The sequence below is a fragment of the Serinus canaria genome, chromosome 15, assembly GCF_022539315.1.
Source record: "Serinus canaria isolate serCan28SL12 chromosome 15, serCan2020, whole genome shotgun sequence".
Lineage (NCBI taxonomy): Eukaryota > Metazoa > Chordata > Aves > Passeriformes > Fringillidae > Serinus > Serinus canaria.
In genome coordinates this window covers 2,862,907-2,879,524 of record NC_066329.1, presented here as the reverse complement: position 1 = coordinate 2,879,524, position 16,618 = coordinate 2,862,907, and the positions used below count along the sequence as shown (strand labels likewise).

General features: G+C 43.2%; 1 protein-coding gene across 2 annotated transcripts in view; it reads left to right on the top strand.

The window, feature by feature from the left end:
* The window catches only part of BCR (BCR activator of RhoGEF and GTPase), a 100,407-nt gene extending 85,336 nt beyond the window's left edge, over positions 1–15,071 (top strand). For both annotated transcript variants that reach the window (XM_009092257.4, XM_018916438.3), the window contains exons 17-23: positions 2,689–2,748; positions 2,888–2,997; positions 3,809–3,948; positions 5,360–5,494; positions 6,072–6,177; positions 6,982–7,144; positions 7,855–15,071. In XM_009092257.4, coding sequence (XP_009090505.1) covers positions 2,689–2,748; positions 2,888–2,997; positions 3,809–3,948; positions 5,360–5,494; positions 6,072–6,177; positions 6,982–7,144; positions 7,855–7,944 — 804 coding nt within the window. In that variant the 3' untranslated portion in view covers positions 7,945–15,071. The remainder of the gene's footprint in view (positions 1–2,688; positions 2,749–2,887; positions 2,998–3,808; positions 3,949–5,359; positions 5,495–6,071; positions 6,178–6,981; positions 7,145–7,854) is intronic.
* Positions 15,072–16,618: the final 1,547 nt, after the last annotated feature.

Sequence of the window (16,618 nt, the reverse complement as noted above, 5' to 3'; positions counted from 1 at the left end):
TGTTCCTTCTTTCAGGTCACTGATCTCCAAATCAGGCCAGAAGACAGCATGGCCCCATTTGTCCTCTGCTGGGGGAGCATCACTCTTGCTAGCTCATTGTCCTCAGTGTGCTCTCTCCCTGCCTGCTCCAGCTGCCCTTTCCCTCTGTTGCTCTTGCTGGCCTCAGAAGGTCAGTCATCTCTTGGGACCACGACTGAAGCTTGATTGAAGTCCCAGTGACAGTTCTTGGTTTCCTGTTGATTCTGTTATGTCCTGCTGTGACTTATCAGACTGTTAGACCTGATCTTCCTGTCTCACTCAATGTTGCTGAGAGTTTATTCAAGCTTTGCTCTTTTAATAGCTTCCATCATTTTGCTTTGTTATTTAAAAAGCACCTTGGAGGAGTTTGGGTTTTTCCCCCCTTAATTACTGTTGCCATTGCCAGTGATTTATGCAAGGTTGGCTGGGTCAGCCAGCCCTGGTGCCTGGTGTCCCTGGCTGTCCCCATTCAGTACAAGGCATTTTCCAGCAGGAGTCAACAGCAGGAGGGAGTGCAGGGGTCCTGCCAGCTCTGCAGGAGAGTTCAGAAACAAGGGAGCAAGAGGCAGCAGCAGGTACATGGAGGTTTACTCATAGTCCTGGCTCAGCCCCAGCAGTAACCGAGCAAGGAAAAGTCTTTGTGAGTTCTCAGCTCCAGCAAGGAAAAGTCTTTGCGAGTTCTCAGCTCCAGCAAGGAAAAGTCTTTGTGAGTTCTCAGTTCCAGCACTCTGCTTCTCCTTGTTCTTTGTAGCAGTGTTAAAGTTACTCTTGAGAGAAAGGAGGATGCTTTCATTTTTTAACAGCTATTTACTTGATTTTGTTTTGTACCATGGCAGGAATTCCCTGGTCATTACTGAGACATACCCAGTAATACCTGTTAGCTTAAATAAACCATAACTGGATTCTGCTGGACTCTTCCTTTGAAGTTTTTGGCAAATATTCAAACCCTCTTTCCCTTTTAGTCTTAAACTATAAATAATATAACTCTCTGCTATAAATAATGCACTCAGTGACTCCATTCTAAAAGCATATGGAAAACTGGTTCCCAGCAAGATTTGCTGTGACTGTGTCCATCAGCAGGGCCATTTTGGCAGCCTAACCAGATGACTCCTCAGAGCTGGAGATCTAGCTTTCAGGAATACTTTGCATGGTTGCTCCTCATAGGAAACCAGACACTTCAGAAATGGTTTCCTCTTGATTCTGGGAAAGAATTCAGTTGTTGAAAGAAATCAAGCTTCCAGCACGGAAGTTGAGGGTAGAACAGCCTAGAAGCTGGCCAGCTCGTAGGGCCCTTGGCCAGCCCCGCAGGCGGGGCGGATCTGTCCTGCCGGAGTTAAAAGCAAACCCCCTTGGCGAGCTGTGCTGGGTTTGGGGTCGCTGAGGCACTGAAGCCAAGCACTGCTGCCCATCCTTTGCACAATCCCAAAATGTGGGAGCTGCTGGTTACTGACAATTCCTTACAAGGGCTCTTCAGGAATTTCTGCCAGCGTTGCACCTACAGGAGCCGGTCCAATTCGACAGGGAAGCATGTGTGTGCTGGCAGCATCCCGCTGTGGGCTCACGTCCGTAACAGAGCGCGCAGGGATAAGGTTGGCCTTGCTTGTTCTGTTGCTGCTTGGGGTCCCTGCTGTGGGAGGAAGCAGGGAGGAACTTTGCTCTCTGCTGCTTGCCTTTCTTTGGGGAGTGGGGAAGGATTAGGTGGGGCTTGTCTCTGTAGCTGTCAGCAGCACTGGGCTGCTCTGTTGATGATCTCAGGGCGACCATGACCATGTCTAAGCTCTCCCAGAATTTCCTGCAGCTGCCATTGTTCCAGCATTTCCCTCCCCTGCCAGAGCTCTCTGGCCCTGCACAGAGCTCTGTGAGAGGGGGGAGCTGTGCTGCAAAGCAGCTCTGGTTATGACTGCCTGTTTGCTGACAGCAGTAAACTCAAAACAGAGTTTGCTGCAGTTGCCTCCTCCTGGTCTTACTGTGCCTCCGTGTTCAAGAGCCAAGTGTTACAAAGCTGTCTCAGGAGACGCTGAATTCTTGCTTTGGCTGGCTCCAATGGCTGATCAAGCCCCCAGGCAGAGAGCTCCTCCTCTCTCTTGCCAGTCTCCCTGGTGTGCCACTCCTCAGGCCTTCAGATGTGTTTGGGCTCTCCCAAGGCAGTAGTGGAATTGCTGGGTGACATTCTAGCACTTAAGTCAGGTGCTCCCCAGCCTCACAACTGTCCACTCAAGATATTAAGCAAAGCTGAAAAGGAGAGATTGGAACTTGTTTCTGTTTAATGAGTGCTTGCAATAGCAGGGTCTGGTGTTCTTCCTGCCTCTGTGCTCAAATAGAAATGAAAAGGAATAGCTGTTTGAAGGACAGCTTTCCATGATTTCTCAGCAGATTCAAATATTGGTTGTGCTCCCAGAGGTTTGCCTTTATTGTTGAGCAGATACTGCTCTCATGTTGCTGGGTTTTCCATGGGTATGAACCCTCATCAGCCCTGTTTAGAGAACTACACAATATCCAAAACCTGCTCTCCCTGAAACCAGGGAAACTTTGGAGTGCTCCATAGCTTTTCCTATGGAAAATAAATAACAAGGTAAAAGTGTTTGTGCTCTGCTCACATGCAGAAGCCTTCCAGGCTAGCTGGTTTCTCTGAAGTCTGTTCCTAGCTCATGGGTAACTTCTGTTTTCCAGCTGGACCCGCAGGCACTTCAGGACAAAGATTGGCAGCGCACAGTCATCTCAATGAATGGGGTAAGTGTGGCAAACAGAAATGAGCTCTGCTTCTGTACCTCCTGTGGGCTTTATTTCATTGCTCTTCATTGCAGCATGAAAAACAAAAGAAAATAAAAGAAAATATTAAAAAAAGTAACAGCTGTTCTCTGTGGTTCAGGTGGAAGTGAAGCTGTCAGTGAAGTTCACCAGTCGGGAGTTCAGCCTGAAGAGGATGCCGTCCCGCAAGCAGACGGGCGTGTTTGGGGTCAAGATTGCTATTGTCACCAAGTGAGCTGATGGGTCATGTTTCTCCCCATTGTGTTTCAGGAAGACAGCTGGCCAGTGGGGTGCACCTGCCTGTGTCCCCTTGAGGGGTTTGGCAGTCCAGCCTGCTCCACTAGTGTAGGAGTGTACATGTGGCTGCAGACTGGAGATGCTTTAAAATCTCCGAGCTTTCTTTTTTTGCAGAGATAAAAACCAGTGTGCACAGAGGCTGTTTACTGACAGCCTATCACTCCTCTGAATTCCGGAAATCCCCCTTGCACTTGCCTTCTCTGTAGTTAGCTGACATGGTCACAAATTTCCAGAGCCACTGAACAGTGATGTTTCCTTTCCATAATCAAAAATGTTCAAGGTCTTTGGATCCCATTGTATTATTTTAACCCCTGATCTTTTGTCATGAATCATTTGCCAGCAGAAACCTGTTTATTCTGTTGTATGGTTTGGGAAGTGTGGTATTTCCTCCCCATGGAATTGCATCAGTTTGAAAGCAACAGAGTTGCTATGTATCCAAGGGCTGTTTGGGAATCCTCTAATTACCTGGGAAGAGTCACAGGCTGCGGGGGCACTGGGACCTGGCCAAGAGCTCAAGTGCTCAGGGAAGCTGCAGAACAGCCAGAGCAAGGCTGAAACAGAAAAGGAGTTTTTAAAGGAGTTTTTCAGCTCAGTCCTGACTGCCTGCTCAGACTTCCTACCACCCCATTTTCCAGAAGAGGTTTGCCCAGGGAAATGTCAGGGTGCTTGGAGCCGTGCTGGCTGGCTGGGGAACAGGCACGGAGGGCCTGGGCTGAACTGAGCTCTGCTGTGTGGCTCCCTTCAGGAGAGAGAGGTCGAAGGTGCCGTACATCGTGCGGCAGTGCGTGGAGGAGATCGAGCGGCGCGGCATGGAGGAGGTGGGGATCTACCGCGTCTCTGGAGTCGCCACCGACATCCAGGCTTTGAAAGCTGCCTTTGATGTCAGTAAGTATTCGTGTCTGATTTCCCCTTTGCTCTCTGAGAACCTGCCTGAGCTCCCTGTCAGGTGGCTGTGCTATTTTTAATCTTATGTTGCCCAAGAAGCACTAAGTAGAGATTCTCACTCAAGAAAAACAATTTTAACCCTGTCTGCGTATTTTATTTACTGATATAATGCAAGACATAAAACAGGATGGATCCTTGTACCAAACCATGCTTTTTTATTCTTCCCAGCAGAGATGAAATGATGGCTTTACCTACCTTCCCAAATCTTTGTAAATGGCAGACACCTCTCTGGGGGAAAACATCAGCAATCAGAAGTCATAATTTCTTAACTATTGTGAGGTGTCTAAATTAATAGAAATCCTTAAAATAAAGAGTGTTTTGTGAAAGCCAGTGTTCCTTAGAACTAGGAGGGGTATTTATGAAACTGGGGTTGGGTGGTCAGGGCTTCTCTCCCTAACTCCATCTGGACTGATGTGCACAGGCTTAGAAAATTAGATCACTTTGAGCAACCTTTGCAAAGCTCTCTTTGATGTTGAGCAGAAAAAGGCTCCTTACTGGTGCTACATTTCAAAGAGTGGACTGTATGTCCCAAAAGGCACCTGAGATCAGGCGGGTGAAATGCTTCCAAATTGCTGAGGTACAAAAAGTGAAATTTTTTCCTACTTCCAGCTTCCATGTGATGGTCCAAGAACTGTTCAAGCCACACTCCAACAGTCACAAGATCTGTGCCAGACACCCAAATTCACCCTCCCTGCACTTTTCCTTCAGTTTCTAGTGAAATTTCCTTTGTGTTTTCTTTTAATCACCCTAAGATATCAAAAACCACTGATGAATCACTGCTAGTGCAAGTAAGGGTCTTTCACAGTTTGAAAAACAACTTTTTTCATTTCTGTGAAATGCTGGCTTACACTGCTTTATGAAAGCAATGCTGATTGGTGTTTCATTCAGGGAGAGGGGCTGGTTTTGTTGTTCTTAATAGTAACAAAATGGAAATATAAACCTTGAATTGCCTTAGCTACACTCAGTGGGGAGTTAGAGAATCTCAGAAACTCTTAGTCTAAGCTGTTAGAGGCAGGGAATTGGAATAACAACTGCTGTCGGTAGTAAAAGTTAAAATGCACATAAATACAGTCAAGTAGGGCTTGTTCAGATCAGGCCAGGTATGCTGGTACAGCACAGCTGGCCCTGGGAGGGTGAGGTTCCCTGGCTTGATGTAAAGCAATGAAGTGTTTGCAGTCATTTGTACAGTGCTTCTCATCTGGAAGGTTGCTCATTTAATCCGGAGAAAAGTAAACAGGAAAACTCCCAGCTATTTGGGCAGAGGCAAAAGATAAACAGACTCAAAGCGAGGGAAAAAAGGAATGCAAGGCCAGCAGTTCCTTTACCCTTCCTCTACTCTCCCCTCTTTCAGATAACAAGGATGTGTCAGTGATGATGAGTGAGATGGACGTTAATGCCATTGCAGGCACCCTCAAACTGTACTTCCGGGAGCTGCCAGAGCCCCTCTTCACAGACGAGCTGTACCCCAACTTTGCTGAAGGCATTGGTAGGTGCAGCACAAGGAGCCCTTGTAATGGACACTCTTCCATAGGAGGCTGCTCTTAAAGCATCATAAAACCTGGACTTAGAGTGTTGGACAGAAGCTGGAACAGGCTGTGAGGGGAGTGGAATGCAGCTCAGAATGACATTGCCTTCCCACGGGGTGCAGTATGGGCGCCTGCAGTGCCTTTCTGCAAGCTGCAAAAGGACAGGTTTAGGACAGAATGCCAGCCTGCCTGCTGGGGCCCTGCACACTCACTGCCCAGGCAGGCTTCAGGGAAGGCCTCTTTGGAGGGGAGGGGGTATGTACCTCATCTTACCTTGATGCAGAGAAAAACATCAATGATTGAAAGCCTCAAGCACTTGAACTGCTTTGAAAAAGAGAGAAAAGGATTCTTAATGCATTTGTGAAATAAAGGAACGAGATGTTGTGGGGTATTGATGTGCAACTCTGACCTTCCCAGCCTATAATGGTGTAGTCACAGTCCTTTTGGGACCATCCATATTGGCTGTTCTGGGACATGGCTCAGTCAGTCAGATTGGCACTCGCTGCCTGTGGTGATGTCTTGTTCTCTGTCTTGTAGCACTTTCAGATCCTGTTGCAAAGGAGAGCTGTATGTTGAATCTGTTGCTATCGCTTCCAGAACCCAACCTTGTGACATTCCTTTTCCTTCTGGACCATTTAAAAAGGTAATATGTGGTTCCTTCAGAAATGCATTCAATGTGTAAAGCATTGGCTATTTTGAAAAGTGGAGCCTTTTCTTTAAATACCTGCTGAATCACAGAAATGAGGAAGTATTTGCTGATCTGCTGGGAATGTTCATCAGATAACTATTGTCTCATACTCACTTAGTGAGTTAGTAAATCCTGAATTCCATTTCCACTCATACTGAAAAAGGATTAGGACTGGAGGAAAGGAGTAACAAAAGAGTCGGGGCTTACCTATTGCAAATGCAAATTTCTGCAGCAATGTCACTGAGATTGCACCTGCATCTGGATACACAGACCAGGAAAGCTTTTTGTACAAACCATGAAGATTTACTTATATTTAAGGTCTAGGCAATCTTGTCTCAGAAGGTGTCTGAAATCCAGTATGATCTATTTTTAAAATTCCAGCACTTTGCCTAACTGCAGTTGTCAGTTCCTTTTGTAGTCAAGTTTTCTGATGTTGTATATGCCTTTGTAATATGGTTGTACCTGTTGAAAAGTATTGCCATGCATTTGTCATTAATGCAGTAAGCTGGCTTAATGCTTGCCCAATGTGTTGATTTGCATAAGTGTGTTGTACATAGCAGAGACTGTCCCTGAAGACGTGAAAGATCATCTTGTGATTGAAAGTCTGGATTAAAATCCAGGAAATCTGGGCTTTAGTTGTGTTTCTGCTGCAGACTTTTCTGCCCTTGGGCAAATTTTTTAAACTTTGTGCCTCAGTTTCTCATTTATAAAACTCAGATATTTATGAAGGTCTGCCTTGTGCATTGTTTCTTCTCCCAGGGTTGCTGAGAGGGAAAGTGTCAACAAGATGTCCCTGCATAATCTTGCCACTGTCTTTGGACCAACACTGCTCAGACCTTCGGAGAAGGACAGTAAAATCCCTGCTAACCCAACCCAGCCCATCACCATGACTGACAGCTGGTCACTAGAAGTCATGTCCCAGGTAAAATCCTGAATGTGCCATTCCATCTTGTGAAGACACTTTCTGGGAAAGCACAGTCCTGCAGCAGGCCTGGCTCAGTGACCCCACTGGGTTTTCATGGTCATTTTTTTGGTAAACATAAAACAACTTTTGCTCTCACACAGACATTTTAGACTGTCTGTAGAACAGTGTTCCTTCAGGCAGGTCAATGTGCACCTGTAAAAATATGGTTTTTCATGATGCAATGTCTGTGTGTGTGCTCCTGCATGGCAAGAGTTTCTGGGGAGCTGTGTCCCAGCACCATGCTGCTGGCCTGGGATAAAAGAATTGGCAGTGTTTCCACAATACTCCTCAGCCCTTAAACCATCTTCACTGATGCGCAGCAAAATTCTTTGGCCACTGCTGCCTTTGAAGGCAGAGGATTGGAGCACGGAACCTGTAGAGCCTGTGTCACTGAGTCAGACTGGTTTGTATTTCTCCGTTGAGTAATGGCAAATTTTAGATTTAATTTTTTCAGTGCTGGAACTTCCAGCATGATTTTTCCACCTGGAATCTAAAAAGAGCATCTCTGAAGCATGTCAAGTTCTACTTTTTATACTGCTGTCATACAGCATATTAAATACACAGCTGCTAGATGTCCCAGAGAGAGCTGTGTCACTAGCTCTCACATAGCCAGGATGAGAATGAATTTTTACAGGGATTTAGTATTACTTTGTCATTTCTCTTTCCAGGTTCAAGTTCTTCTGTACTTCCTGCAGCTAGAGACTATCCCTACCCCAGACAGCAAGAGGCAAAGCATTCTCTTTTCTACAGAGGTGTAGGTGCCTGCGGTACCAACAGGACACAAACTGCTTTTGGCATAACTCTGTCACCCTGGGAAAAAGATGACTGGTGTTTCCTCAGACTGGCCTGTTCCTGTGCTGGGGAATTCTGGCCCTCAGTGCTTCTGCAGTTTGTTACAAGCTGGAGAGGATGGAGAAAAACCTCCTTGTGCTGGTAGAACCAGAACGGACCGGAGATGGAGCTGTGCGGAATCTCCACTAGAAGGAGCAATAGACACTTGGACAAATGCACCACAGAACGTGGTGCTTATTCTTGTTAGGAATGTGACAGAAGGTATTCCTCATTTTATGGATTTAATTTATCATAAAGAAACTTCAAGATTTCTACTGGACCACTTGATAGGACACCCCTTTTTGGGAGAGGGGACGTTAAAGGATATATCACAACTGTGTCTTTAATAACTGCTGTTTTTCAAGTACTGTTTGAGGCCACAAAAAATAGCATTGCTTTGCAAGAGGAAGGAGAAGAGAAGGGTCTGGGATCTAAAATTCTCTCCACAGAAATTCAAGTCTTGATTTGAATATGGTTCTAAAGAAATCAAAGAGTTTAATGTACAGCTAGAACTGTTGTCTGGTTGGGGGCTGGGCTTTTTATTTTGTTTGTATGTTTTTTTGGCTCACCTAGCCCTTCCCATAGAAATGTTTGTACACCCCAGGGAAGGAGATGCCCTGCTCTTGCCTATGTTGCACTTCTGACGGGTTTTGTTGGGTTGAGGCAGACTCAACAAAAATAAATAAATTAATACAGTAAATGAAAGAGAGGCAGGGAGAATAACAGTTAGTGATTCTGTTGTTCATTTGCTTATAAAAGCAGGGGCACTATTATCTAGGAAGGATTGCTAAATTCCTTATACCCCACCAAACTTAATGAAAATTAATTGGGAACTCTATTGATACCCAACACTCCAAAGAAAACACATTATCTCTGCAAAAGTAATTGAAGAATTTGTGGATTAAAAAAAAAAATCAGTAGCTCTCAGTTTGGCTGGCTGCTTACTCCAGACTTTTATCAGAACACGTTTTTTTCGACACTTGAATTTTTGGAGGCTTTGTACATTGTTTCTACAAGAGTCTTTTTCTGATAGATACAAACGCTCTGAAAAAATGCCAGAATGTACTTTATGGACAATCTAGCAAGTAGCATGCATTGTGGATTCTCCAGAAATTCCAACTCTGTTTTAATTAAGAGCAGTGGAGAAATTTCTGTGGAACTCCATCTAGCAGTACAAAAGATCTGGCCAAACACCAATTTTGTATTTCCCTCCCTAAATCAGTTGAAGCTACAGAGGTGGAAAAGGCAGCAGGATTTGTCCATGGAATTGAAACTGCAGAATCTAATTGCTGGTATGCAGAGCCAGCATTCTGGCTCTGAAGCAGTTGTGCCAAACATCCTGGGGGTGGGAGCGATGTCATTGTCCTAAACTATTCCAGCCCCTGCCACTCCTACCCAGCTATGCAGCACCCATTTAGTGGCACCTGTCCATCATCATCCTGGCAAGAAGTACAGCTGGAAGATAAGGGAAGGGATTGGCACAAAAAGGGGAGGGAGGGACAGATGTTGAAAGATTGGTAGGGTCAGGTTGTCAACATCATTGCAGGCAAAAATGACACAGAAAGCAACTCCTCTTGTGCTGAATTGCACATTTTCTGATGGGTGATCTGCAAACTCTCAAAAAAAAATATAGCAAAGGAGTGTTTCAAGCAAATAGAATAAAATTAAAGGGAAATGATTTTGTAGTCACTGTAATTCTGACTGCTGCAGAATATTAGAAATTATTGTACTGTGAAGTTGCGAAATCAGAGAGGAACAAATATAAATTTCAATTTTGTGAGTATATCAATATTTTGCATGCTTTGTAAGGATTCTTATAGGAATTTAATATTGCTTAGTATCCCTCCCTCCTTAGGTCTGGGAGCAAACCTCTTTGTAATGTAATGTACAACTAGAAATTCCTTCTCTCTTGTATGTATTTCCATGACATTCCAACTTCTGAACCCGCAAAAAAGAAAAAACTGTCTGTAGTAGGAAGTGCTTTTTGGGGGAGGGAGGGAATGAAGGCAAGGAAACTTGAAGGCTTAAGATTTTGATTTTTAAATTTTTCTATTCATTTTTTGCCTGTTTGAAGGTAAAAATTGGTCACGATCCTGCAAACCATTGACTTGAGCCATGTGGTGCAGAGCAGTAAAGCATTCTCTGTGCTTGTTTCTCTGTATTTGTTCTCCCTTTTCCCCAGCAGCTCTCCAGCAATCCTTGCACTCCTGCCTGCTCCCACCTGGGGGGATGGACCTGAGGCAGGAGCACTGCTGGTGACTTCATGGGAAAGGGAGAAAAGCCAAGCTCTACGCCTGGTGCTGGGTGATAGCCTTTTCCTTGGGTGTTTGCAATCTGTGGCTGCTCCTTGCAGTGTTGAAACTGGAAAGTAATACCATAATGACTGTGCCAATTTACTTTTGCCCAACTTTTTAATTTTTATTTATATAGGAAGTTAATTTTAATATTAGATTACTGATCTATAGTATGTAACCATGAGAAAATTGCTTTTGCTTTGGTTACTGTGACAGGTTGTTGCTGTCAGTCTCTCATTACAATGCTCAGTTCTAATGTAATGTTATCTAACATGCAGGCATGTGGATCAGGGAAAAAAAGTTAATTTAACTTAACCCATTAATTATTTCTGTTAAGTATGAATATGTTTTCCCCAAAGCTGGTAATTTTGGGCTGGAAAAGATAGTGGATCATATTGCTGATGAAATAATGGACTGATTTGAAATACGAGAATTGATTTCTTGAATTTCCTTTAATTTTGCAATTCATTTTTTTTCCAATAGTCTTATGTTTTCAGAAATTAAGTATTTCCAAAAGGCTTTTATGTTTTTTTCCCAGGGATGTTGGTTGGGTTTTTTTGTTTGTTTGGAGGGGGTTTTTTGTGTTTTGGCTTTTTTTTTTTTTTTTTTAAATCAGCCTTATCGTACTTAGACAAAAAGGGAAGTGCAAAACTTGGCTTCAGAAAAGGCCTTCTGATTTCTCTTTATACATTCCCTTTTGAGTTGTGTCAGAAAATTGAATTCTTTCATTTTCTACGTGAAATGGTACAATATAAACAACACAAGAGCAAACTAGCAAGAAGTTACCCTTTATGTGTGCACTGGGAGATTTTGCTCCTTCAGTTTCTAATGAATTGGAGAGACTTTTCTACAAATGTCACTTTCAGGAACAGGAATCTGAAATGTTTAAATTTTCAGCTAAGGAAATTCAGGTGATTATGATAGTCTGTGTCTCTCCAGTTTAAGGAGGGGAATAAGCATCAGTTTCTTGACATTTAGAAACTACCTTAAAATTCTTGTGGGTTTTTTTAACATTGAATAGGTTTTTAAGTAAAATTTTTAAAAGTTAAGTAAATGAAGGGAAAAGTTTTCAAAGATGGACAAAAAATAACAGTTACTAGCTCAGAGTCAGCTTTGTGTTTGTGTGTGCTTTGTATAGGAGGGAAATGTCAGAAACCAAATTGAAATACATCCATTCAAATGCTGCTGGTGTTCTTTATTCTTGCACATTTTTAACAAGTTGAGGTAGTAGCTGAGCTATTTCAGGCTGTATTTTAATGCTGCTATTTTTCAATGTATAGCTAAGGGCAGAATCCAGCAGTGGGGTGCCCGTCCTTGCCAGTGCCCACTGCCCGCCTCAGCTCCGGCACCGCGCGGCCCTCGTGGTGTTGGCCGTGAGCTGGTGGAACCACAGAGGATATTTGTGGGAGGTGCAGGATTTTTACAGTTTATTAGTTTTACCTGTTTAAAACTGTTTTATGGTCGTTCCTGTTAGTTTTCTATGAGTTTATTTAAACAAATGGATTGTTCCTTAAGGCAGACCTGGATCTCCAGATTAGTTTGTCACCTGTGTTACACTGGAAGGCATCACCATGTGTTCATTTACCTTAATGTGCCATTCTTTCAAGTGTGTATAAAATGTAAACTGACCAATGTGGTTTTAAAAATGTTCAAAGTCTGATGGCAAAACCCCAACCTTCTCCGATTCCTCACTAGGTAATCCTTTTGTTTCAGTGCTTGGTCACCTACTGGGATAATTTTACCAGATGTGGCATTCTTCTTATGGAAGTTTTAGTATAAAATGGGAAATGTTTTAAGAAAAAAACTTCCCCTTTCTGTTTTTATTTTAATTCAGGATGACAGGGACTTGTAATAACAGAAGACCAATACATTTGTGCAGGAACTTGGGGGGGATTTGCTTCTGTTCCTTGAAGATGAAAAATCTGAAAGGGCAATTCCTAGATACAATCAAATTAATCAAATTCTCATTGATTGTCACTTGTTTATGCCCTCTCAAATTCTGCTCCAGGGATGTTTTTCTTTGTAGACTTTGCTAACACTATCCTATTGCCATTAGTGAAAAATAAACATGGTACCATTCCCTCCCTTTAACACAGGGCCTGTACAAAGTGAGATACTGGAGCCTTGGACTAGTATTAGCAAGTATCCATTCTGAACTAGGATGAAACAAATGTTCAAGTGTGTTCTGTGAACTTTCTAATTGAATAGAATTAAATGCATGGATTGCCCTTAAAATCAACAGGAGCTACAAAGGAAGCACTTATAGTTAATAGACTGTTCCTTAACAATCATTAGGGAATGAAACCATCACAAATGGCAAAGGGAAACAAAATATTGCTCAAGGTCACGTTGCTTGGGTCTAGAATGAAGCTCTCATTTTGAGTTACAGAAGGTGGCTCATGCCCTAGATAACTGAGCAAAGGCTCTCTTGCCAGTAAGTAAACTTGAACGTGGGAATGCCAGGAATTTAGCTACAGCAGCCTCACAGTTCTGATATGCTGCAACCCCTCTTTCTGTGAACATTCACAGTTCAGTGCTAAGAAAGCAAAGCTTATCACTTGCTCTCTACCATTTCTCCCTGAGGCAGCTGTAGTGCCTGTTTGTTAAAGTAGGTGAAACGACCACAAGGAAGAAAAAAGCTCCTAAACTCCTAGAACCACAAAGCTGGAACTATTGTTTAAGCTAGAAATCTGATTTTGGGTTGGAAGGATAAAATGCCACAACAGCTGTAATGACAGAAGGGTTGGGGCAGTAGGACCAAAGCAAACCTGAGTGTATGTGTTGCCTTGAGTCTCCCTTCCGTGACCATACCATTGGATCTATGCCTCTCGGGTCAAGCAAATTCCTAAATGCTCTTTTTGAGAATTGGAAAATTACTAAATTACCTAGTTTGCCTCCACTGTTTATTCTCTTGTGTTACCATCTTACAGTGGCATTGCTGGAGACCACTGCAAACATGCAGCAGTTTTTACATCATTTTTTCCCCCTGCCATGTTTCACCTCACAGTAAGACAGACCCTTCCTTTCCCAACAGAACCACTTCACATCTCTCTGCACTGTAGCAAATACCACACTGAGAGGTTCAGTTTGTAGCAGAGCTACAGAGCAGATAATTCAAATATTTCCAGTCTTCTTATGCAGAGTGGACCATGTAGTGCTAAAGTTCTGGGCTCACGCAGGGCTGTATTGTGAGCTAAGTAAAATTCTATCATTCACAGCTGTTCAAGCAAATTTGAAATGATTATAATTACAGAGTGCCCAAGCTTAGCAGAAGTGTTTGCTCTACTGCTTTGTCTTGATCACAGTCATGTTCAAATTCTCTTGTCAAAAATGATTCACCAGAATAGAGAAAGTTTTATTTTGTGCTGGAGCTTTTGCTTGTGTAACTGCTGTGGTCTTTTCCCCTGTGGTAGGATGTTCTGAGAATCTGAGATATTCCACAGATGAGCTGTTACTCTAATCTGCAGAATGATTTATACCACATGGCATTTTATATCCCTGTGGGTGTCCAAAAGGGCAGGCTTGTGTACAAAGCAGCTTCCTGCCTGCAAGGAGGCTCCAGCAGCTTCCTGGAGATGACCCCGGGCGAGGGTCACAGCGGGTCTGGCCCAGCAGTGAGCAGAGGCCTGGCTGCTGCTTGGGCACTCCCCTCTCCCTGGGCCAGTTGGATGAGGCTCAGAAGGCAGCTGTGAGTTCCTTACTGCACCCAACCAAGTGATCAACTGCTGACCTAGAGTAGCTCAAAATTCCTCTATTTTAGTCCCATTTTGGAAGAAACAGGAGCAATGCTAATTTGGGATTATACAAATAGCTGAACACCAATCTATAGCTAAAACCTATTTCATATATAGTAGATGGTAAAGTAAAAGCTGCTATAGCAAAAGGTCCTTTCTCCACAAGAGCCTTTTCTACTCTCTGCCTTCTTTACTGCTTCTTACAGCCTAAAAGAAGTCTTGTCTTGGGTTTCACAGTCACATACAAAACTTGCAGAATCCTGGATTAAATTTAGCTATGCAGGGACCAATGTTTCAGGAGTACTAAGAGTGATTACCAAGGTAGCAAAAAGAGGGCAAGGAATTGTTGTGTTGGAATAACTGAAAAGCATCACAATGAAATAGTGAATTTAAAATGATCTCACAGCAGGACACTGAAATGTTGTCCTTTTTGTGTCTGTCCAGCAAAAAAACCAAAACAAAACAACTCAGCCTTCTCTTGCCTATGTAAGTTCTGTAGTTTGTTCTTATCTCTAGTATTATAAGTGTTTATAATCCATGAAGAATTCCAAGGAAAGGAGTTAAGACTATTTATTTAAATATAAATACAATTAAATTATATAATTAGTCCTAAATTATCAGATGTAGAAGACAAACAACTTATTGTTTGGATAATTTTGGGTTTCATCAGAGCTAATACTGTTGGCATTATTTTAAACACTACCATGTTAGGGAGTCAGTTTTTGACATTTTATCCTGCTGTTGGTAGAGCTTCAGTATCTCATAGTGCTCAGTTTTGGGGAAAGAAAACCTAATCCTAATAGTTTAATATGGAAAGGTGTTGAAACCATACTGCTAAACATCTCTCAGTTTAGGCCCAAAGAGAAGGGGGAAGGGAAAAATTGTCATTTTGGTTTGTTTTTTTTTTAACTTTCTGAGAAATGTGGTATGAAAAAGGGATCCAAGAACTGTATTTGGGAGAAAAATGTCTTAAGGCATTTGTAGCCTTTCTTTGTACACAATGTTAAATAAAATCTCCTGTATCTATGTTGTCAGGTTCTTTTGGTCTTATTTAGATAAAAGTGGGCCTAACTACACTGAATGTGTCAATTGCATTCAGAGTTTGCTGGGGGCGTGGAATTGAACACTGCTGTTTCAAAATAAAACCTGTTTCTTGTTTTACAAGGTAAAAGCTGTATCACCTAAAATGTAGAGGTTAGTACAGAGAACTAAACTGAAAGAACTTGAATGTGTGGAAATAGTTTACATGGAAGGTAGTGAAAGAGCTGAGCAAGCCAGTCCATGTTCAGATCTGTATGAATCCTTTTTTGGGAGTTCTGCTTCAAAACTCAGACTGTCTCAGACTTTGTCAACTTTCTCCTTGTGTGCAGAGCACTTGAACTGTAGTTAGTATTTACTAAGAAATGAGCTCTGGCCTCCAGTTCTTCAAACACTGCATGAAATTAGTGGGATTTTGTAGGAATCAGTGTGGAAACTGAATCAGTTATTTAAATCAAGTTAACTTGGTGCTTTATTTAAACATTGTTTAAATTATTAATGTAATTAAAGTACATTTATGTTTGAATATAGTCCAAATTTAATATAATATATAAACCTTTCTACAATAAAAAGATACCTGCTTGAAAGCTCTCTAGCCCATTTCATTAAGTGTGGATCACAAAGATTACAGGGGTTCCATTGCAACACTGGAAGTAGATAAAATGTAACTGACTGCATTCTTTAAAACTACACTGAGTGTCATGCTCCCCCCTGAACTGGGCAAAGGAGGGGAAACTCAATGACTATTACTAATATTTCTGACCAGTGGTGTGACTATATAATATAGAATAGTTCTCCAATAGCTTCAGTGTGGAATTCTGACAAATGGTTCACCCTCTCCCAGAAAGTGAACCCTTGAAGTGCAGCCACATGGAAGAGCAGTGTCTGGATGAGCCTGGAAAGGGATCGTGTCCTGCAGCAGGCACTCTGCACCCACAACCAGCTCCTACCGTGTCCAGCTCTGCTGACTGCCAGCCTGGAGCATCCCAGCCACTCCTCCTGGATGCTTTTCCCCGACTCAAGGCCTGAGGTGAGGCTGGTGCAGCCTGAGCAAAGCAGCCGGCAAACACCTGCGGCACCTGGAACGAGAGGGAGCGAACGGAACTTAAGGCTGGAGCAGGATGAGAAAGAACATGAGGATAATAACCACGAATGTTCTGTGCCAATTGCTCCACCTGAGCAGGTGTCTCTCCATTTTCCAGACAGCCCTGAGGCTTGGACAGGCTGCCCTGGGGCAGCAGCTCCCCTGAGGCCTGCGGGATACAGCTGTCGGTGTGAGGCAGGATCAGCCGTCCCTGCCTGACTCCGGAGAGACATTTGTCTGCTCTTTGTTAGAAGCCTCCAGTTATGGAGATTCTGTAATCCTCTGGGGCAGGCGATCCCAGAACTAATCACAAAGAGAAAGCTTTCCTAGCAGACAGCTGAACCACTCTCACACACGTTAGAGCACACAATACTGCCAGTTAACGCGGTTTTTTCAGCGACCTTTCGGGCTCCAGAACCAAGATCCAAGGCGTGTGCACTGTCAGCTAGCA